The sequence below is a fragment of the Oncorhynchus kisutch genome, linkage group LG16, assembly GCF_002021735.2.
Source record: "Oncorhynchus kisutch isolate 150728-3 linkage group LG16, Okis_V2, whole genome shotgun sequence".
In the NCBI taxonomy this organism is placed as follows: domain Eukaryota; kingdom Metazoa; phylum Chordata; class Actinopteri; order Salmoniformes; family Salmonidae; genus Oncorhynchus; species Oncorhynchus kisutch.
This window is the reverse complement of record NC_034189.2, coordinates 51,254,797-51,279,406: the sequence shown is the minus strand read 5'-3', so window position 1 is coordinate 51,279,406 and position 24,610 is coordinate 51,254,797. Positions and strand designations below refer to the sequence as shown.

At 42.8% G+C, this 24,610-nt stretch overlaps 1 protein-coding gene across 1 annotated transcript; it reads right to left on the bottom strand.

Annotated features, from left to right (window-relative positions):
- Positions 1–3,279: 3,279 nt before the first annotated feature.
- On the bottom strand, positions 3,280–24,384 carry LOC109890327 (adhesion G-protein coupled receptor G7-like). The gene is made up of 15 exons (XM_031792886.1): positions 24,054–24,384; positions 22,855–22,959; positions 22,622–22,731; positions 20,847–20,990; positions 20,642–20,727; positions 20,354–20,487; positions 19,865–19,978; positions 19,459–19,628; positions 18,998–19,150; positions 7,147–7,259; positions 6,624–6,955; positions 6,314–6,395; positions 5,666–5,824; positions 5,222–5,381; positions 3,280–4,962 (listed from the first exon to the last, which is right to left on the bottom strand). Exons 1-15 carry the CDS (start codon positions 24,301–24,303, stop codon positions 4,774–4,776), a joined length of 2,301 nt encoding a protein of 766 aa, XP_031648746.1. The 5' UTR covers positions 24,304–24,384; the 3' UTR covers positions 3,280–4,773.
- Between the last annotated feature and the right edge of the window lie 226 nt (positions 24,385–24,610).

The window sequence follows — 24,610 nt, the reverse complement described above, 5'->3', positions numbered from 1 at the left end:
GCACATCTGAAGTGAAAGCAATTTTCAAATCAAATCAAATCATCAAATCAAAATCAAATCAAATCAAATTTTATTTGTCACATACACATGGTTAGCAGATGTTAATGCGAGTGTAGCGAAATGCTTGTGCTTCTAGTTCCGACAATGCAGTAATAACGAACAAGTAATCTAACTAACAATTCCAAAAAACTACTGTCTTATACACAGTGTAAGGGGATAAAGAATATGTACATAAGGATATATGAATGAGTGATGGTACAGAGCAGCATAGGCAAGATACAGTAGATGATATCGAGTACAGTATAACATATGAGATGAGTATGTAAACAAAGTGGCATAGTTAAAGTGGCTAGTGATACATGTATTACATAAGGATGCATTCGATGATATAGAGTACAGTATATATGTATGCATATGAGATGAATAATGTAGGGTAAGTAACATTATATAAGGTAGCATTGTTTAAAGTGGCTAGTGATATATTTACATCATTTCCCATCAATTCCCATCATTAAAGTGGCTGGAGTTGAGTCAGTGTCATTGACAGTGTGTTGGCAGCAGCCACTCAATGTTAGTGGTGGCTGTTTAACAGTCTGATGGCCTTGAGATAGAAGCTGTTTTTCAGTCTCTCGGTCCCAGCTTTGATGCACCTGTACTGAGCTCGCCTTCTGGATGACAGCGGGGTGAACAGGCAGTGGCTCGGGTGGTTGATGTCCTTGATGATCTTTATGGCCTTCCTGTAGCATCGGGTGGTGTAGGTGTCCTGGAGGGCAGGTAGTTTGCCCCCGGTTATGCGTTGTGCAGACCTCACTACCCTCTGGAGAGCCTTACGGTTGAGGGCGGTGCAGTTGCCATACCAGGCGGTGATACAGCCCGCCAGGATGCTCTCGATTGTGCATCTGTAGAAGTTTGTGAGTGCTTTTGGTGACAAGCCGAATTTCTTCAGCCTCCTGAGGTTGAAGAGGCGCTGCTGCGCCTTCTTCACGATGCTGTCTGTGTGAGTGGACCAATTCAGTTTGTCTGTGATGTGTATGCCGAGGAACTTAAAACTTGCTACCCTCTCCACTACTGTTCCATCGATGTGGATAGGGGGGTGTTCCCTCTGCTGTTTCCTGAAGTCCACAATCATCTCCTTAGTTTTGTTGATGTTTCCTACACAATTCTCAATCATAGAAGACTCTTAACCTCTTAATCTCTTCATGAACATCTTAAATCTCCCTGAATAAATCAAATAGAGTCTTATCTGTAGCAAAGACAGCCATAATCAGCCATAATCCATGGAATAGTCTTAATTTCTCAGAACAAGAATAGACTGATGACTTTCAGAAGAAAGTTCTTTGTTTCTGGCCATTTTGAGCCTGTAATCGAACCAACAAATGCTGATGCTCCATATACTCAACAGTCTAAAAATGGACAGTTTTATTGCTTCTTCAGTTTTCAGCTGTGCTAACATAATTGCAAAAGGGTTTTCTAATGATCAATTAGCCTTTTAAAATGATAAACTAACCCAATTAGACATTGGAACTCAGGAGTGATGGTTGCTGATAATGGGCCTCTGTACGCATATGTAGATATTCCTTTAAATATCTGCAGTTTCCAGCTACAATAGTCATTTACAACATTAATAATGTCTACAATGTATTTTAATGGACAAAAAAATTATTTTCTTTCAAAAACAAGGACATTTCAAAGTGACCCCAAACTTTTTAACATTAGTGTATATATATATAATATATATACATACAGTACCAGTCAAATATACATATATACTGTATATAGACAACATCCACATACACTATGTACACAGTGAACACCAGGTAAAAAAAACTGCAGACTACACGATAAACACCAGGTTAAAAAACTACAGACTACACTATAAACACCAGGCCAAGAACTACAGACTACACTATAAACACCAGTATAAAAACTACAGACTACACTATAAACACCAGTATAAAAACTACAGACTACACTATAAACACCAGGCTAAAAACTACAGACTACACTATAAACACCAGGATAAAAACTACAGACTACACTATAAACACCAGGATAAAAACTACAGACTACACTATAAACACCAGGATAAAAACTACAGACTGCACTATAAACACCAGGATAAAAATGACAGACTACACTATAAACACCAGTATAAAAACTACAGACTACACTATAAACACCAGTATAAAAACTACAAACTACACTATAAACACCAGTATAAAAACTACAGACTATACTATAAACACCAGGCTAAAAACTACAAACTACACTATAAATATCAGGCAAAAAAAACTACTGACTCCACTATAAACACCAGGCTAGAATGCTGGTTAGCAGCATCCTGGAACTAACCCCTCAATCCACCACTCAACTCAGCCCTGAGTCCCTAATGTCTGCTTCGCTCTGCCACAGCTCATTCCTTGCCACTCCTTCAATGCCGAGCAGCCCCAGGGCTCTCCAGAGTGATTGGCCTGTCAAGCGCTTGCAGCCGACCTCACCAGGTAGATTTCAGGCTCTCCATCCATTCTGCTGACTCTGAGGGTTTCAGCAGGATGAGGGACTGGTATTTCTTGATCTTCTTCTCATGTTTCTTTCTAAAATTATCTGCCGAAAATTGTTGCAACCCCTATTACTAGCCTGTTCATCCTCTCTTTCGTATCGTCTGAGATTCCCAAAGATTGGAAAGCTGCCGCGGTCATCCCCCTCTTCAAAGAGGGTGACTAGACCCAAACTGGTACAGACCTATATCTATCCTACCCTGTCTTTCTAAGGTCTTTGAAAGCCAAGTTAACAAACAGATTACTGACCATTTCGAATCCCACCATACCTTCTCCGCTATGCAATCTGGTTTCAGAGCTGGTCATGGGTGCACCTCAGCCACGCTCAAGGTTCTAAACAACATCATAACCGCCATCGATATGAGACATTACTGTGCAGCCATATTCATCGACCTGGCCAAGGCCTTCGACTCTGTCAATCACAACATTCTTATTGGCAGACTCGACAGCCTTGGTTTCTCAAATGATTGCCTCGCCTGGTTTACCAACTACTTCTCTGATAGAGTTCAAATCGGAGGGCCTGTTGTCTGGACCTCTGACAGTCTCTATGGGTGTGCCACAGGTTTCAATTCTCGGGCCGACTCTCTTCTCTGTATACATCAATGATGTTGCTCTTGCTGCTGATGATTCTCTGATCCACCTCTACACAGACGACACCATTCTGTATACTTCTGGCCCCTCCTTGGACACTGTGTTAGCTAACCTCCAGACGAGCTTCAATGCCATACAACTCTCCTTCCGTGGCCTCCAACTGCTCTTAAACGCAAGTAAAAGTGCAGCTGTCTGGGCTGTCTGCCAACCCCCCACATGTGAAGGTTTGTTGGTGTGGGGGGTTGGCAGAGAGGTCAAAGAAAAACATTGTACATAGAGCAAAGCAGAAACTTAATCCGCTGCCCTTCCATGTTCCAGGTGAGTGACTTCTTTCTCACGCTCCCCCAGCATGGCAAGCTGCCCTGTTTTTTTTATGGCTACGACTCTGACTTGCCTGCTTTCTTCCTCAGCCTTTCATACCTCCCTCTGACATGCCTGCTTTCTTCCTCAGCCTTTCATACCTCCCTCTGACATGCCTGCTTTCTTCCTCAGTGTTTCATACCTCCCTCTGACATGCCTGCTTTCTTCCTCAGTGTTTCATACCTCCCTCTGACATGCCTGCTTTCTTCCTCAGCCTTTCATACCTCCCTCTGACATGCCTGCTTTCTTCCTCAGTGTTTCATACCTCCCTCTGACATGCCTGCTTTCTTCCTGAGCCTTTCATACCTCCCTCTGACATGCCTGCTTTCTTCCTCAGTGTTTCATACCTCCCTCTGACATGCCTGCTTTCTTCCTCAGCCTTTCATACCTCCCTCTGACATGCCTGCTTTCTTCCTCAGCCTTTCATACCTCCCACTGACATGCCTGCATTCTTTCTCAGTGTTTATCATGGAGGTCTATGAGATATTGACAGAGGTTGAACTTGCAGCCAATCAATTAGATGCTTTATACAATCTGTGAGTAACAAGTTGGAAATTAACACTTAAGAGGCACCTGATTAATCACACATTGTCATTACTAATTGTGCATAAAATGGGATATTACATGACTGTACAATGTTGTTGACCTCTAAAACATCATTTTTGGTATCACAAAATTACTAATATGTTATTTATTAATTTGAGGAACTCTTGAAAAATATGCTCTCCCAGGCGGTTGAGTTGCACATTAAAGGAATGCTATTTAGACAAAGCTAGCTACTATGGACAATGGAAAAATATTGTTGTGGGATTTTTTTGTCTGTGCAAATATAAATATATTTTCATATTCATATCAGTATTTAAAGTCTGCCTGTTATCTTCAATTTGTTTCACAAGTGTTTTCAGGACATGTCATTTTACAGGTATTATGAACATATAAACAGTAAACATTAATATGTATATATATTTGAATAGTCATATATTGACACACAAATATATCATATTGTATTCCTATTTGATATCAGTCATCATTTATCTTGGCGTGTCTTCCATTATAAGTAACTGAAGCAGACATGACGTTAATTAATGTACCATTTTTCAGATGATTTAAAAAGCATATGTAAAATCCATTACAAAATGAGTTTAACAATAATTGGGCAACTGAACAGGCTGGTTGAGATGTTAGCAATCAAATACTAATTATTTATGGCCTATATTAAGGCTAAATACACATATTTTTCAGAAGGGAAAAAATGATGTGGCAGTTAATGTGTTGACAGAATAGGGTCCAGCTGTGTGTATGATTCTACGTTATCACTGTGCTTGCCTCGCCATAGACTGAATCTCTTGGTGTGATGTGGGATCTCAACACTAGAGACAGATTTCAAAGCATCTGCCATCATTTTCTTGACAATTGATGTTCTTGCGGTGAACAGAATGAAAATCTGCAAGCCCTGTGGAGCGAAAGCAAAAACACAAAGACATTATCAAGGATTTTCAGGAACACACAAGGACCAACAAAATGACAAAACAAAAGGTAGCGTTTCCATAAAGACCAGCTCAATTTATTTATGTTTACTAGGTGTCTAATTTTCATTAATGTCTGGATTCTGTGGTACAATAGTACACTAGTATTTCTAGTTGACATTTGAGTCATTTAGCAGACGCTCTTATCCAGAGTGACTTACAGTAGTGAGTGCATACATTTACTACCTGAGTGGTGGTGAGAACACAGAAGGAGATGTTGAGTATGGTGTACATGGTCTGGTTCTGTGTAATGAGCAACAGATAGCCCAGGATCCAGGAGAGACCGAGCACCACAGCCAGAGAAAAGCTACTGAGGAACTTCTTCTTCATCGATGTGTGTCTTGTACTGGGAAACATAACCAACATACTTAGATTGCTGTAATAGACTGCTGTAATGCTGTGGTATAAGAACAGTATGCTTCCATTGACTGAGTGGGTTAGAGCGTGGTGATCACTACATTTGATGATTTTCTTATTAACGACAATTAATAATTATAGAATAATAATACATATTATTTATTACAAGCTAAGTAAGTAAGACAATAAAACATTAACAAGCATTTAAATCAAGACATCTTAATGACTACAACTTTGTACTTCGTGCCTCCAAAATGCCCCAATTAATGTTACCTGGTTAAATGTGGGTTGGCCTTGCATGTTGTAACTGTAAAACATACCAACACCACTGTGTTGAAGATAAGCATGAACGCCACAGGGACCAGGAAACCCCAAAACATTGGCAGCTTGAAGTCAAAGTTCCCCTTTGGATCGAGGGCAGCAAGCCAGCAACTGAGAGGTCAAATGAATGAGTTAGAGAGTGGGACAGTGACAAAACAGGACACCAGTGATTTGAGTAACGTGGTATAAAGTAAACAAGAAACCTTTGAATGAAATAGAACATTATTTTAATAACTTATGTTTGAACTTTTTATATTGCTGTTGGCCAATTATTAGCATGCATTACAAACATGCATACGAACATTGAGAGGGATAACCTTTTACAGCATGAGTTATAAAATGTTATAAAGCAATTGCCCCACTTTCATTTAAATTGAACCTATTATACAATAACCACTGAAGAGGAAGTAAATTGCAGTACAGCACAGCACAGTACTCAGGTGTAATACTGGTAGTATAGCACAGTAGAGTAAGGTATAGTATAGAACAGTACAGCACAGTACACAACAGCGCAGTATAATATAGTACAGCATAGTATAGTATAGTACAATACAGTACAGAGAAGTAGGCCAGTAATAGTATACTACAGTATCGACTCACAATTCCTCCTGCCTGTATCCCAGTGGATCATCCACTCTGTAACTAATTCCTAAGGTGAGAGACACCACAACTGCAGGCAGTCCTAAAGGAGAGAATGATGTCGTTATTGCCTGGTAGATTTGCATGCAGCCATATACATAGTATATATGTACCACACATACATTCTCTAAAGACATTACATCACTATACAAGTTGCTTTTAAGTTCTATGTCAGGCTTATTAGAGCCTGAAAATATCATCTAGCATTAGTTTTGGTTCAAGGAGCCTTCTGAAACGACTAAATACTTGATGTTTCTCCATGCTGTCCTACCCCATCCGATGGCCACGGTATAGGCTGTGAAGTGTGATGGGCTGGTGGCCAGGCTGTTTCTGATCATTAGGAAGACATGTGTGGCGTACAGCGTGTTCCAGGTGAACGTCCCCAACAGGAAGTACTGCAGCAGGACTGCCACTGCAGTACATGGCCCTCTGTCCCACTCTGTGTGTGTGTCGGACGGGGGGAGAATGTTGTCCTTCTGTATTTCAGGTTTGCCCAGCTGTTTATGAGGGTTGTCCACTCCCAACATGAAGAGGAGGGTGAAGATCAGGAGACACATGCAGACACTCACTAAGAGGACCGTTGGGTTGGTTTTGCGTGATTTCCTGGGGACAGGTGATAGACAACACTATGTTAGGGAAGTTAGATGTGTAGTTATGGATGTGTTGGTTCATTAATAGTGGGTTTTATAATGGTTTCACCTATCAAGTCCTGTTGGATCAGACAAAGGGCTTCTTTACACTATTGAAATGCACCAAATATTTTGAATTGGTTCTGGAACCCTGTAGGATCTTACCTGGTCACGATCTGGAATGTTATTGTTGAAATCAACCCTATGATGGACATGGAACATCCCAATATGGTGATCCAGTTTAGCACTTCAGCGTATTTAAAATCCCTCCTGAATGACTGTAGAAAAAAACAAAAAATATATATTTCAACACTAAATTCCTGTCTCACTCATACTGTATAAAGGCCTCGCTCTCATCTGTCTGGATATGCTGTGGTAAACCATAGGTCAGCGGTTCCAACACTAGGGGTCATGACCCCATGTGGGGTCACCTGATATGAAAATGGGGTTGCAGGAGAATATCCAAAATCCTGCAAAAAAAAATATATATATAAAATAATGAGTGTCTTTGTTTCTCAAAATCACTATGATGTGGATAACCTTAAAAATCGAAATGAAAATTATTCAAATCTAAAACATCAAATTAAACCAGAGAGCGCCCTTAGATCGTGGGAAAAGACCGCACTTGACCGCTGCACTTGAATCATTCCCAGTTAAGGTGACCACATTTAAAATACAAAAATGCGAGACAACAGGAGGATTTATGGGACAGTGCAACCTACCCTGTAGCTAACTTCAAAATAGGCCAATGCATCATCCCTGTCAATCATGAATGATAATTCTTCATGTTTTGCCAGTGAAATGTCCAAACTGCGTCTGATAGCCAATCGTTTAATCTCAATCAGATTCATGAGAATATGCATTTAGATCTTATTGAGTTACTGTTTCATGCACAAGTTAGAGCAGATGGTGTTAAACTATATAGCCTTCATGATTTTTTTTTCAATCAAAGCACATTCTGCCTAGTGGCATGATCATTTTTTGGGAATATACAGCTAACCAACCACCTGAATCTCACGAGGTGGTGTTTTTAATGCAATAGTAACATTATATTATGCTATTATATTTGATTCTGTTATGTAGAATAATAAATAATAATTATGTGATCTTCCAAGATATTGATTCAGTTTTTTTATGCAATGTGTGGGTCTGATCCTGAATGCTGATTGGTGACTGCATTCCAGCTGGTGTCTATTCCACAAGTTGTCACCGACTAAATCTATGATGTTAAAATGCCTATTTACTCTGTCCCATCTGACATCTCAATCCACTATCTCATCAGCCCAGCCAGTCAATGTATAAATTTGATCTCTACTATAAAAAGCATCTAGATATTATCTCACATTTCTTTTTGTTTTCTACATTGTAGATTTGACAGGGAGGCAACGTTTCTCAGCCAGCTGAAATCATGAATCAGCTGGCACCATTTTTATGGATATATACAAAGAAATGTAAATTGGTAAAAGGTCAAACAAAACAAAGTGCAGCTAATTTGCAGTCTTTCCAGCTTCAGTTTGAAGTGATTGTGTTAGCTGTGTTGTTGTTGGCTAGCTCCTTTAAGTAACAGTGTCCTGACTAGTGAGCACATTTTCTCTGTCAGGCTAAATTTCATCCAAATAAATGTCACTAGAAAACAACTTAAACAAATGCAAATGCAGCTACTTTGCTGTTGTTTTGGCTGCAATGTTTGACGTGACTGTAAGTCACTAATACAAGACTAGTAAAGGCCCAATGCACTATTGTTGTGAAAATATTTATTATTATTTTCACATTTTTCAGGGGGTGCTGCACCTTCAGCACCCTACTTTCCACTGCTATGCCTATCTCTTTCAGTCTAATATGGCTATTTACTTACTTTTCTAGCTCTTCATCAGAAGATTTTTGAAGTAGTTTAGGAGGCCTAAATGTCCTCTCCAAGTTTGCTGGAATTTAGTCCGAAAGGTTTTGAGAAATATTGGTTGATGATAGGCTAGGTCTCATCTTGTGCTGAGCAGAATATCAGATCTCAACACTGATTGGATAAAAGTCTTTAACATCACCATGGCTGTAAGCTACCACATCCTTACGATATACAGGTATACACAGGTATACAGGCAACGGGACTGCAAGACAGGTTGGAATGTCTGACTGAAATACGGGACAAAGACTGTTTTTCTTCTAAATTGGTGGTGGTGTTTGAATGTGTTGATAAAATGTGGGACGTGATTGTTTGGTTGCGGGACAAAGGTACAAAATGGAGGACTGTCCTGCACAATCCGGGACATGTGGTCAACCTATTCCCATGGTGAATGGCTAGGCCCACTACGATATGAAACCACACACTATTTCAGGTATATTACCGCAACAATCGATATGGTGAAAACAAGGTGTGGGGAGACACAAAAACTCACATCAATACCTTTCTCTGATAACACTGTAAATCTACGAATTGATGCTATAGCTAGCAATCAATAGGAAACTGACTGAACCACTAAAAAACTCCTCAGCATTCCAAATGGACATTTGTTGTGAGGGCCAAGGTGCCCATTCATTTACTTTTGTTAGCTACATGTCGGGGATGCTATTCACAAGGACATATTGTTCTGTCTTACAATTTTCGAGCATGAAACAGCACAAAGGATGTTCAGTGTGCTGCGTGACTATACTGATGAAAACAGATTCCATAGGATTGAATAGTGGGCAAAAAAACAAACAGACTTTGCTGACTTTTTGTGAAATTAAAATAAATGTGTCGCACTGCCTGTGCAACTGTCATATTAGGGAAACTGAACGCAAGCATGCAAGAGGAATACTAAAATATTCTAACATTCTGCAGATGAGTGACCATAGATTCAGAGGAGAAAATGTCTTATTGGAGAGAAATCCGTTTGAGTGTGATCCTGACTTAGTTGACATGCCGGGAAGTGACATTGAAAAGCTGATCCACTCATCATATGACCGAATGCTGCAGACATTTTGGTTCCTGACCCAAAGGGAATAAATACCCAGCCATCTCCCTCTGAGTATTAAAACTCTTGGTACCCCTTTGACAGCTCATATCTGTGCACGGCTGGATTTAGTGTACCAGTCTGCATTAAAACCAAAGAAGACAAGCAGAAACACTGTTAAAATGTTTTGCAATTGACTGCCATAGCCCCAAATAAAAAAGTAAACATTGGCTCTTAATTACTACAAAACATGAAAGTGTTATGTTCTGCTAATTACTGATGTCCCCTTTAAGAACGGAGCACCCTTGGTCATGTGCAGTGTTGCTCTATGTTGTATTTGTAAATAAACTTCAATTAGTGCTAAACACAGCTGCTAGAATCTTGACTAGAACCATAAAATGTGATCATATTACTAGTGCTAGCCTCTCTACACTGGCTTCCTGTTAAGGCTAGGCCTGATTTCAAGGTTTTACTGCTAACCTACTAAGCCTTACATGGGCTTGCTCCTATCTATCTTTCCTATTTGGTTCTGCCGTACATGCCAACACGTGCGCTACAGTCATAAGACACAGGCCTCCTTATTGTCCCTAGAATTTCTAAGCAAACAGCTGGTGGCAGGGCTTTCTCCTATAGAGCTCCATTTTTATGGAATGGTGTGCCTATCCATGTGAGAGACGCACACTCTGTCTCAACCTTTAAGTCTTTATTGAAGACTCATCTTTTCAGTAGGTCCTATGATTGAGTGTAGTCTGGCCCAGGGGTGTGAAGGTGAACAGAAAGGCTCTGGAGCGACAAACCACCCTTGCTGTCTCTGCCTGGCCGGTTCCCCTCTCTCCACTGGGATTCTCTGCCTCTAACCCTCTAATGGGGGCTGAGTCACTGGCTTACTGGTGCTCTTCCATGCTAGGAGGGGTGTATCACTTGAGTGGGTTGAGTCTCTGACGTGATCTTCATGTCTGGGTTGGTGCCCCCCCTTGGGTTGTGCCGTGGTGGAGATCTTTGTGGGCTATACTCAGCCTTGTCTCAGGGTAGTAAGTTGGTGGTTGAAGATATCCCTCTAGTGGTGTGTGGGGGCTGTGCTTTGGGAAAGTGGATGGGGTTATATCCTGCCTGTTTGGCCCTGTCCGGGGGTATCGTCGGACGAGGCCACAGTGTCTCCCAACCCCTCCTGTCTCAGCCGGCAGTATTTATGCTGCAGTAGTTTATGTGTCGGGGGGCTAGGGCCAGTCTGTTATATCTGGAGTATTTATCCTGTCTTATCCGGTGAAATATGCTCCCTCTAATTCTCTCTTTCTCTTCTCTTGGGGGCCTTGAGCCCTAGGACCATGCCTCAGGACTACCTGGCCAGATGACTCCTTGCTGTCCATAGTCCATCTGGTCGTGCTGCTGCTCCAGTTTAAACTGTTCTGCCTGCGGCTATGGAACCCTGACTTGGTCACCGGACCTGCTTTTTGACTCTCTCTCTCTACGGCACCTGCTGTCACTAAGTCTGAATGATCGGCTATGAAAAGCCAACTGACATTTACTCCTTAGGTGCTGACCTGTTGCACCCTCCACAACCACTGTGATTATTATTATTTGACCATGCTGATCATGTATGAATGTTTGAACATCTTGGCCTGATATTAACATGTACTGTTAATATCTCCACCCGGCACAGCCAGAAGAGGACTGGCCACCCCTCAGAGCCTGGTTCCTCTCTAGGTTTCTTCCTAGGTTTCTGGCCTTTCTAGAGATTTTTTCCTAGCCACCGTGCTTCTACATCTGCATTTGCTTCTGTTTGGTTTTAGGCTGGGTTTCTGTACAGCACTTTGTGACATCGGCTGATGTAAAAAGGGCTTTATAAAAAAAATGTGATTGATACTTGTACTAACTAGCTTTAGTAAATGTGAAGCTCCAGTTCAGTTCCTTGTATTCAGTCTTTCTTATTATATCAATTAGTAATAAGAGCTAAGACACTACAATGGCGACAAGGATGATTACCTACATTGTGCATCACGAATGCAGACGGGGCTCGTAGAAAGAGAGGAACATTTCAACGATGTAGCGCAGCAGCCAGCAACCAGTGATGACGTGCTGACGATCATGAGGCTGCAGATCAAAGACCCGCAGAGCCGGAGGTAAAGAGAATATATAGCATCGAGTTTGATGACACGCAAGAAAAGGAGGCAACTTACATTGAACGTCTGGAACAGTACTTCATTGCAAACAACATTGTATCAGTGCTGTTGAGTTTGATTGGCCCCAAAACATACAGTTTGCTAAGAGATCTGACTGCCTCTCTGAAGCCCTCGAAGAAAACATTCACAGAGATTGTGGAGATATTGCAAAATCACCTAAACCACTCCTGATCGCGGAACATTTTCATTTCCAGAACTGACACCAGAATGAGGGGAGGGTAGCAGAGTTGAAGAAACTGTCTGAGCATTGCCAGTTTGGAGAGAACCTAAATTACACATTAAGGGAAAGATTTGTTTATGGACAGAAACAAGAAACACATTCAGAAACGTTTGCTCACAGAATCAGATCTCACTTTTGCAAAGGCTGTTGAAATTGCTGTAGCTATGGAAACCGCGACCAAAGATGCAATTGAGTTGCATAAAGACTGACCTCCTCTCATAAACTTGCCTGCACAAGTTCTCATGCAGTCGACAGCACCCCCGTGTGGCCTAAAAATGCAACAGGGATGGTCAGAGCAGAGGACTGCCGTTTCAAAGACAAAATGTGTCACAAATGCAATAGAAAGAGGACATTCAAAGAGCATGCAGAGCAAATTACAGTCACAACAGGAAAACTGAGAAAGTGAAAAGGCCTGTGAATGCACTAGCAGAGAACAGTGGCAGTGATTCAGTTGAACAATTCATTGGTACAATGGAGTTAAAGACAGTGATTTCTCTCAGCAGTAGCGCAATATCGGTGACATATCACTCAAAATGGAGCTGGACACAGGATCTGCAGTGTCTATAATTTCCACAACTGGCTACAATGAACACTTCAAGGATATCAAGCTGAAGAAAACAAATATGTTGCTGAAGACCTACTCAGGAGAGACATTGAGCACAATGGTTACAAGACAGAGTGAATTATGGGGAGCAAACACAGCAGTTACAGCTGTATGTGGAGCCTGGAACTGACCCCCTATTTGTTCGCAGGGAACGGCTGTCTAAACTAAAGCTGAACTGGTGTGACTTGAAAATGCTCCACACATCCCAGCCTAAAAGGAAGGGCACAGACCAAACACTGGAACACTTTCTGAAGAAATATACGACCGTTTTCAGTGATCAGATGGCAACAGTAAAAGGCTTCACAGCCAAACTCGTACTGGGAGATGATGCAACACAAAATTCTGCATAGCCAGATTTGTTCCATACTCCCTGAGACCAAAGGTGGAAGCGGAAATGGAACGCTTGCAGGATACAGGAATCCTGCCGAAAGTGGGCAGAAGCAAATGGGCCACACCCATAGTTCCTATTGTGAAGAAAGATGGGTGTGTTAACTGTGAAGGCTTATCTGCAGCTACCGGTTGAAGGGAGGTTCAAACAGTACCTGACAATAAACACACACAAAAGGTATAACTGCCTGGTTTTTGGCAATGCATCGGCCCAACCATTTGGCAACAAACTATTGGCCAGAGTTTGCAAGGAATCCCATGAACACAGTGTATCGTAACAGGACGCACAGACAAAGAGCAACTGGCTAACCTGGAAGAGGTCCAGAGAAGACAAAGAGTACGGACTGCAGGCAAACATACAGAAGTGTAAGTTCCTCAAAGACAAGATTGTCTTCTGTCGACATGAAATTGACCGCAATGGATTGCCCAAAACACAGGACAAAAATCAATGCAGTGGTACAGGCACCACGGCCGCAAAATGTGACTGAAGTGAGATCTTTCACTGGACAGATCAATTACGACAGAAGATTCCTCCCAAACCTTTCAGCAGTACTCCAGCCTCTCAATCAGCTCCTGGAAAATAATAGGACATGTCGGTGGACAGCAGTGTGAAAACCAGTGACTTACCAAGTGAACTTCATAAAGTTTTTACCTCAAACCATACGGACGTCCCCCGAGAAAATGAACGAGAATGTGTGTCGCAGCCATGGGATCTATATATAGGGGCGGACCCCAGCCGTGACACAGTTGTTCACGGGGGTAAATCTGTAAATCCTCACCTCGGATGTGTCTCTCTGCTATCGTAGCACTCACGTCGGTGGCCATGAAGTGCTTTGAAAGGCTGGTCATGGCTCACATCAACACCATCATGCTGGAAACCCTAGACCAACTCTAATTTGCATACCGCCCCAACAGATCCACAGATGACACAATCTCATTCGCACTCCACACTGCCCTTTCCCACCTGGACAAAAGGAACACCTACAGTGGGGCAACAAACGATTTAGTCAGCCACCAATTGTAATTTTCATCATAGGTACACTTCAACTATGTCAGACAAAATGAGAAAAAAAAATCCAGAAAATCACATTGTAGGATTTTTAATGAATTTATTTGCAAATTATGGTGGAAAATAAGTATTTGGTCAATAACAAAAGTTTATCTCAATAGTTTGTTATATACCCTTTGTTGGCAATGACAGAGGTCAAACGTTTTCTGTAAGTCTTCACAAGGTTTTCACACACTGTTGCTGGTATTTTGGCCCATTCCTCCATGCAGATCTCCTCTAGAGCAGTGATGTTTTCTATGGGGTTGAGATCTGGAGCCTGGCTAGGCCACTCCAGGACCTTGAAATTTCTTACGAAGCCACTCCTTCATTGCCCGGGCGGTGTGTTTGGGATCATCGTCATGCTGAAAGACCCAGTCACGTTTCATCTTCAATGCCCTTGCTGATGGAAGGAGGTTTTCACTCAAAATCTCACGATACATGGCCCCATTCATTATTTCCTTGATTATTTCCTCGTCCTGGTCCCTTTGCAGAAAAACAGCCCCAAAGGATGATGTTTCCACCCCCATGCTTCACAGTAGGTATGGTGTTCTTTGGATGCAACTCAGCATTCTTTGTCCTCCAAACACGACGAGTTGAGTTTTTACCAAAAAGTTCTATTTTGGTTTCATATGACATTCTCCCAATCTTCTTCTGGATCCTCCAAATGCTCTCTAGCAAACTTCAGACGGGCCTGGACATGTACTGGCTTAAGCACGGGGACACGTCTGGCACTGCAGGATTTGAGTCCCTGGTGGCGTAGTGTGTTACTGATGGTAGGCTTTGATACTTTGGTCCCAGCTCTCTGCAGGTCAATCACTAGGTCCCCCCGTGTGGGTCTGGGATTTTTGCTCACCGTTCTTGTGATCATTTTGACCCCACGGGGTGATATCTTGCGTGGAGCCCCAGATCGAGGGAGATTATCAGTGGTCTTGTATGTCTTCCATTTCCTAATAATTGCTCCCACAGTTGATTTCTTCAAACCAAGCTGCTTACCTATTGCAGATTCAGTCTTCCCAGCCTGGTGCAGGTCTACAATTTTGTTTCTGGTGTCCTTCGACAGCTCTTTGGTCTTGGCCATAGTGGAGTTTGGAGTGTGACTGTTTGAGGTTGTGGACAGGTGTCTTTTATACTGAGTTCAAACAGGTGCCATTAATACAGGTAACGAGTGGAGGATAGAGGAGCGTCTTAAAGAAGAAGTTACAGGTCTGTGAGAGCCAGAAATCTTGCTTGTTTGTAGGTGACCAAATACTTATTTTCCACCATAATTTGCAAATAAATTCATTAAAAATCCTACAATGTGATTTTCTGGATTTTTTTTCTTCATTTTGTCTGTCACAGTTGAAGTGTACCTATGATGAAAAATACAGGCCTCTCATCATTTTAAGTGGGAGAACTTGCACAATTGGTGGCTGACTAAATACTTTTTTGCCCCATTATATCAGTAGTTGGAGTGTCATTAGTTGGAGGAGCACTAGTTGGGAGAGATACTTGTGTGATAAAGATACTTTATAAAAGATAATTAACTCAGTAAACCACATTAACAAGGATACATGGTGTCAGTTGCTATAAGCATGCTATAAAGATGATCCATGCTGTTCCAGTTTCATTGTGTCTGCATCAGGGTAGAAAGTTTTTCTACTGTACTATACGAGAGAAAGAAGTCATTATCACTGCCAATAAACGGCTGATAGCAAAGGCTACTCTGTTATCAACTGTATCTGAGACCTGACAGTAGTCTATTCACAGTATGTAAACAATGGCTTAACAGTAAATCGAACGTGTTTGGATAAAAGTCTGAAACAATGTCTTCATTGATGCTATTGTATCCCTCGCAGCAAACAGACAAAACATAAATCAATCATTGACTATAAACCAAACTTTAAAATTCATAAACCAAACTAAAAACAGTAAGGTTATATATGGGTAATAATAATTTCATAAGTTAAATGAATCATACATTTTTGCACATCTGAAGTGAAAGCAATTTTCCTACACAATTCTCAATCATAGAAGACTCTTAACCTCTTAACCTCTTCATGAACATCTTCAATCACCCTGAATAAATCAAATATAGAGTCTTATCTGTAGCAAAGACAGCCATAATACTGATAACAACTTTAAACAGGTGCCATTAATACAGGTAACGAGTGGAGGACAGAGGAGCCTCTTAAAGAAGAAGTTACAGGTCTGTGAGAGCCAGAAATCTTGCTTGTTTGTTATTGACCAAATACTTATTTTCCACCATAATTTGCAAATAAATTAATAAAAAAATCCTACAATGTGATTTTCTGGATTTTTTTTCCTCATTTTGTCTGTCATAGTTGAAGTGTACCTATGATGAAAATTACAGGCCGCTCTCATCTTTTTAAGTGGGAGAACTTGCACAATTGGTGGCTGACTAAATACTTTTTTGCCCCACTGTATGTGAGAAACCTGTTCATATGTATAGACCCCGGTGGGAGGAGTATATCTCTCCGCCACAACCCTTCATTCCTCCTGAAGGTTCTGTCAGACAGGCATGTGAACATCCCTTTTATCCTGACTGCTTACAACCCCCCGGCAGTGAGGGGGAGTCTGGGCCTCCCTCCGGGCATGCTGTGCCCTATGAGGGCACTGGCTGCCTACGTGGAGCAGACACGGTCAGTGAGAACAACAGACCAGCTCTTTGTCTGCTATGGTGAGAGAGTCCTGAGGGCTGGGTTATCAAAGCAGAGGCTCTCTCTGGATCGTGGACACGATTAAGACAGTATACCGCCTGACTGGCAGACCAGTGCTGGGATCTGTGGGGGCTCATTCAACACGAGGTGTGGCTGCACCCTGGGCTCTACTGAGAGCCGACTGGCATAGCCCCTCGCTGATAACTGTGCTGCGGCCAGCTAAGCTTCCACTTGCTCCTTTGCTAGGTACTATCGGATAAATGTGGCACCTCCCTCTGCGGTTGGTTCAGCGGCCCTGGGCGTCGCTGGGACCCCTTCCTCATTGTCGGACCCTGCATCGTGGTCCCGCGCTGGGACTTCGCCGCTGGCTGGCCATGTTTCTCTAGCACCGACTAAATCTGGTACGGGTATACCAATATATTGGAGTGATCCAATATAGTGAAACACAACAAAGGTTACGTATGTGAGCTATATAGATCACTACAATTCTCTACGGTGCTAGAGGCTCCTCAAAAAGTATGTAGAGAACGTGTGTCGCGGCCATGGGGTCTATACATAGGGGCGGACCCCATCCGTGACAGGTGTACACGGGAGAAAATCTGTAAATCCTCACCTCGGATGTGTCCCTCTGCCACGGAGTGACACCAATATATTGGAGTGAACCATATAGCTCACATAACCGTGGTTTCATATGTAACCTTGTTTGATGTGGGGATTGAGAGTCATCATACCCCAGAAATACAAACAGCTTTTACAGCAACTACATGAAAGGCATGTTGTAATTGTCAAAATGAAGCTGCTCGCGAGAGCCACTTCTGGTGGCTCAGGCTGGATCAACAGATAGAAAACATGGCAAAGAACTGTAGCGGATGTTTGGAGACCTTTCACATGCCTGCCCCTGCCCCAGTCCACTTATGGGAATAGCCCATTGCAGAGAATTCATGTGGACGCCGGCCCCTTTGAAAAGCACGTTTCTGGTTATAGTTGATGTCAATTCCAAATGAACAGAGGTGTTTGGCACTGACTCCTCCACCTCAGCTCAGACTATAGTGTCTCAGAACAACTTTTACTCGCTTCGGATCGGCTCTGCAGCTGGCAAGCGACAAAGTGCAAGCTTTTGTAAGTGATGAGTTTTCAAGATTCATGTCAGCCGGGAACGCCATCTCCAAACAGTACAGGAAGTGATGGTGCGAGATTACAGAAGGGGGAGGAAATGGATAAGAGGGACCGTACACACACAAACGGGACCCAGAACTTACCAGGTTCAAGTGAGCCCAGACATAATGTGGCGGCGTCACATTGACCAAATGCAATTCCACGGAAAACAGCACAATCGAGAGAGAACAGGCACAGAGAGCTCCTGGGAGAGACACACAGGGAACTGTAGAGAACGGTGGGACGGTACAGAAACCCCAGGCTGATAGAAGGGAACGTGTGGATGAAGGTGCTGCTATAGCAGAAACTATTATGGACCAAGCACACACTGCGGATGTGCAGGAGCCTCCAGACAATCCAAGGCGCTACCCAGAACGAAGACACCAGACAATCCAAGGCGCTACCCAGAACGAAGACACCAGACAGACTGGACTTATAAACAAACAAACACAAACAAAAATGAACTGTTCAAGTTCAAATGAAAAGATGCAAAATAACGACAACAAGTTCTGGGAAATGTTTCAGTTGTGGTTTGGTAGAAGTAACTCTGACTGTATAAGAGAAGGTATGTCATGTTCTGTTAATTACTGATGTCTCCTTTAAGAACAGAGCACTGTACTTGCACTAACTAGCTTTAGCAAATGTGAAGCTCCAGTTCACTTCCTTGTATTGGAGACTTTCTTATTATATCCATTAGTAATAAGAGCTAAGACACTACAAAAAGATTCACGAGAATCTTCAGATACCAAAATGGGGTCATGTTTCAAAAAAGTCTAGGAACCCCAGATAGGTCAGCGTGTGGTCAGTAAAAGGGAGATGAAGGCAGCTATCTATTCACCATCAGCACAGCAAAGTTAGTGGTGTGATTACAGAAACATCGCAGGCCGTCTGCTGAGTGGTTGACTTTGTAGCAGCCAAAGGTGCTCCAGTCTTTCAACGTGTAGTTCCATGACACGCAGGCAAAGTCATAGAGGGAGGTGTTGGGAACAGCCTGAGAAGTGAGAACAGACACAAACTCACTGTAAATCCTTCAGCAAAAGACGTGTACTCACAGTACTCATCTTTTTTAAATTCTCAGTCAATTGTGAAGTCTAACAGGTTTAAGTAAATGTGGGAAAGAATAAATACCAATTATGATAGATTGTATTATGTACAAGACAACATATGTTCCCTATAGCATCAATGGAGAACTTCGATCAGGGGTGTCAAACATGTGACTAAGATAATGAATAACTTCCCAATGCATTTCCCAGAGAATTTGGACCACGATGTGTTTATTGATTCCAAGATAAATCTTACTGTGGGCTTGAAGAGCATCTCAACATGTAACCCAGACACTTGTCCCAGGTTAGCAGAGATGACCCTTCTGCTGGTTCCTGGAGAAGCTCTGAAAGCCCTGGACCTGAAGAACCGGTCGTTTTGGTAGAGCACAAAACCAATGGAGTAGTTTGTGTTTTTACTACGTAAAACTGAGTGGGGTGAGAAAGAGGGGAGAGAGAGAGAGGGAGAAAGAGTGATTGTTGTTCATATCAGAACTTCATATACATGAGTAGTTTGACCTTGCCTTGAGGGCTTATCTCAATAGTGACTCTAAATGTAAATGTTTGGAGACCACAAAGAGCAGTTAAGCTCTCTTGGTGAATGCGGAACAAGGAAATTGAAGCTTGAGTTTATACACTATGTTTGCATACCAACATTGGCTCACCTGGTGTGAATTTCATGACAATCTGGACATCGGTCGCACCTCCTTCATCAGCTATCAGTTCAGAAGTATTTGTGTTGAGATGAATTCTGTTGGCCACAAAATTACCAGATCTTCCTGGAGAAGGAGATTATTTTTGATTTAGCTATTTAAATCAGAACAATATAGTGTTACTTCAGTACCACAGGAGGTGGGTGGCACATTCATGGGAGTACGGGCTCATTGTAAACGGCTGAAGCAGAATAAGTTGAATTGTATCAAATACATCAATGTGTTTTATGCTATTCCATTCGCTCCATTACAGCCATTAATATGAGCCATCTTCAGCAGCCACCACAGTTCTGCAGTACAACAAATCAAATCCATACCAAACCTTATTGACCATCAGAGGAGAAACATTTGAAAATTGAGAAGTTTTACACAGTCTGTCAACACAGATATAAACTATCACTTTAAATGCCAGTATGTAGGTTCACTAGCAGTCTCACCCACCAGTCAGAGCAGTAAACTGGATCCCTACTGTGTCACTTGGTACTTGGACAGACTGGACTACCAGGTTGGGCTGAACCACCAAGGACACATTATTGTGCTGGTCCAGGGAAAACTTCTCCAGGGTCTCTGTGAGGCTGGGAGAGAAACACAGAAAAACATGAGTTTACAATGCACCCATACAGACGCGCACTGAGGCACATGTACACACATAAACTCAAATATATGCAGAAACACACACCACCACGCATGCACGCTCACACACACACACAGACAAACACACTCCTGTACTTTTGGACAGCGTCTCTCTCCTGTGTACTCTCCTCACTGGCATTGAGCAGCTGACTGATGGTGGTTACAGCTGCCACTGCGATGTCCTGCAACATGATCAAAACCAGGGGATGAACCTCAAGTGTTCAAATCACTGCAGTGACAACCTCACGTTTCTCTCCAGAACATGTCATAGTTCACGACTTGATTTCAAAACATGTTATACCTCTGTGATATTTGCAGACTGAAGCAGTGTGTTAGCTATCTGAGCTGCTGTGGTGATGTTGTCAGCTGACAGCCGCTCTGGTTGGGAGGTCAGGATCTGAGTACTGAAGGCTAACTGTAGTAAATCACCTGAACTGCTGGAGATCTGAACAGGGAGAGACAAGGATTTTTATTTATTATATTTTAGTATTGATTTTCAACAGAACATTGTATAAGTTGCAGCAACATCCTGATCCAGCTGCATTAAGTACTGCAGTGCATCTCCTCCTCATGGACTGCACGAGATTTGCCTGTTCTTGCTGTGAGATGTTACCCCACTCTTCCACCAAGGCACCTGCAAGTTCCCGGACATTTCTGGGGGGAATGGGATTGAGATCCGGGCTTTTCGCTGGCCATGGCAGAACACTGAAATTCCTGTCTTGCAGGAAATCACGCACAGAATGAGCAGTATGGCTGGTGGCATTGTCATGCTGGAGGGTCATGTCAGGATGAGACTGCAGGAAGGGTACCACATGACGGAGGAGGATGTCTTCCCTGTAATGCACAGCATTGAGATTGCCTGCAATGACAACAAGCACAGTCCGATGATGCTGTGACACACCGCCCCAGACCATGATGGACCCTCCACCTCCAAATCGATCCCACTCCAGAGTACAGGCATCGCAGTAACGCTCATTCCTTCGACGATAAACACGAATCCGACCATCACCCCTGGTGAGACAAAACCGCGACTCGTCAGTGAAAAGCACTTTTTGCCAGTCCTGTCTGGTCCAGCGATGGTGGGTTTGTGCCACTAGGCGACGTTGTTGCCGGTGATGCCTTACATCAGGCCTACAATTCCTCCGTCCAGCCTCTCTCAGCCTATTGTGGACAGTCTGAGCACTGATGGAGGGATTGTGCGTTCCTGGTGTAACTCGGGCAGTTGCTGTTGACATCCTGTATCTGTCCCGCAGGTGTGATGTTCGGATATACCGATCCTGTGCAGGTGTTGTTACACGTGGTCTGCCATTGCGAGGACGACCAGCTGTCCGTCCTGTCTCCTGTAGCGCTGTCTTAGGTGTCTCACAGTACGGACATTGCAATTTATTGCCCTGGCCACATCTGCAGTCCTCATGCTTCCTTGCAGCATGCCTAAGGCACGTTCACGCAGATGAGCAGGGACCCTGGGCATCTTTCTTTTGGTGTTTTTCAGTCAGTAGAAAGGCCTCTTTAGTGTCCTAAGTTTTCATAACTGTGACCTTAATTGCCTACCGTCTGTAAGTTGTTAGTGTCTTGTTCCACAGGTGCATGAATTGTTTATGGTTCATTGAACAAGCATGGGAAACAGTGTTTAAAACCTTTACATTGAAGATCTGTGAATTATTTGGATTTTCACGAATTATCTTTGGAAGACAGGATCCTGAAAAAGGGACGTTTCTTTTTTTGCTGAGTTCATGTGGCTCAGTTGGTAGAGCATGGCACTTGCAATGCCAGGGTTGTGGGTTCGAAGTATGAAAATGTATGCACTCACTACTATAGGTCACTCTGGATAAGAGTGTCTACTAAATGTAAAAATACAATTTTACGTAAAACACAAAAAATATAAAATAATGTTCCTCATCACCTGTTAAGCAGAATAAAGGAACAGAATACATGATCTGAAGGTAAAAGCCAGTTGTTACTGATCTTCAAACTGTAAGATCCACTCCTCATAATGATGACTGTAACTGGAATGAAGAATGCTGAATCAAGACTGGTCATAAATCAGGATAATAAAAAATATGCATAATGACTTACATTTCCTAGAATGTCACTGAGGGTTAGTTCACACTGCAGTTCATGAGGAGGACCAAACATTGGAGATCCAGTGTCATTCAAACATCTTGCTGAGGCTTTTGGTAAACCGGCTGGAGGAACCAAGACAAAAAGAAACTCAAGGCTTTGTGTTACCTAATACAACATTAATTAGGACTGTAACAGACAAATACATTTTTGTAATTTCAGGTGAATAAAAGTGGTGAATAACATACCACTGGTTGTATTCTCATCACACAACTCTTCTGAATAAGCAGACCAGCCAACCGTTGTTCTTGGGAAGGAAAAATCACCAATGATGGTGGAATTGCAGAAATTCCCTATAGAAGTAAAATACATTTCAACATGGAGCAAATTTATGACTGAACATGAAATATACATTCTGAATGTGAAATCCAAGGAATAGTGGTGTGGACTGTGAATGTGAGATCCAGGGTTAGGTATAGTAGTGTAGTGGTGTGTACTGTGAATGTGAGATCCAGGGTTAGGTATAGTAGCGGAGTGGTGTGTACTGTGAATGTGAAATCCAGGGTTAGGTATAGTAGCGGAGTGGTGTGTACTGTGAATGTGAGATGCAGGGTTATGTGTAGTATTGTAGTGGTGTGTACTCTGAATGTGAGATGCAGGGTTATGTGTAGTATTGTAGTGGTGTGTACTGTGAATATGAGATCCAGGGTTAGGTGTAGTATTGTAGTGGTGTGGTGTGTACTGTGAATGTGAGATCCAGGGTTAGGTATAAATGTGTAGTGGTGTGTACTGTGAATGTGAGATCCAGTGTTAGGAGTAGTATTGTAGTGGTGTGTACTGTGGATGTGAGATCCAGGGTTAGGTATAGTAGTGGGGTATTGTGGAGTGGAGTCTGAATGGTAGATCCAGGGTTTGGTATAGTAGTGTAGTATTGTGGAGGAATCTGAATGCTAGATCCAGGGTTAGGTATAGTAGTGTAGTGCTGTTTACTCTGAATGTGAGTTCCCGGTTTAGGTATAGTAATGTAGTATTGTGGAGGAGTCTGAATGGTAGATCCAGGGTTAGGTATAGTAGTGTAGTATTGTGGAGGAGGCTGAATGGTAGATCCAGGGTTAGGTATAGTAGTGTAGTATTGTGGAGGAGTCTGAATGGTAGATCCAGGGTTAGGAATAGTAGTGTAGTATTGTGGAGGAGTCTGAATGGTAGATCCAGGGTTAGGTATAGTAGTGTAGTATTGTGGAGGAGTCTGAATGGTAGATCCAGGGTTAGGTATAGTAGTGTAGTATTGTGGAGGAGTCTGAATGGTAGATCCAGGGTTAGGAATAGTAGTGTAGTATTGTGGAGGAGTCTGAATGGTAGATCCAGGGTTAGGTATAGTAATGTAGTATTGTGGAGGAGTCTGAATGGTAGATCCAGGGTTAGGTATAGTGTAAGTGTGCGGATGTACCCTCTGAACAGGTGTCTCCGGTCCACTCATCAGGACAGATACAGACTCCACTCTGCAGCTCACCACCGTTGATACAGACCAGAGGAAGGATTGTGGTGGTAGAGGTGGAGATGGTGGTGGTGGTAGAGGTGGTAGGAGAGGTGGTGGTGGTGGTAGGGGTGGAGGTGGTGGTGTTAGACGTGGTGCTAGAGGTGGTGGTGGTGGTGTTAGACATGGTGGGAGAGGTAATGGTGGAGTTGGTGTTAGACATGGTGTTAGAGGTGATAGGAGAGGTGGTGGTGGTGTTGGTGTTAGACGTGGTGTTAGAGATGATAGGAGAGGTGGTGGTGGTGGTGGTAGAGGTGGTAGGAGAGTTGGTGGTGGTGGTGGTAGTGGTAGAGGTGGAGGTGGTGGTGTTGGTAGAGGTGGAGATGGTGGTGGTGGTGGTAGAGGTGGTGGTGGTGGCGGTGGTGGTAGAGGTGGAGATGGTGGTGGTGGTAGGAGAGGTGGTGGCGGTAGAGGTGGAGGTGGTGTTAGACGTGGTGTTAGAGCTGGTAGGAGAGGTGGTGGTGTTGGTG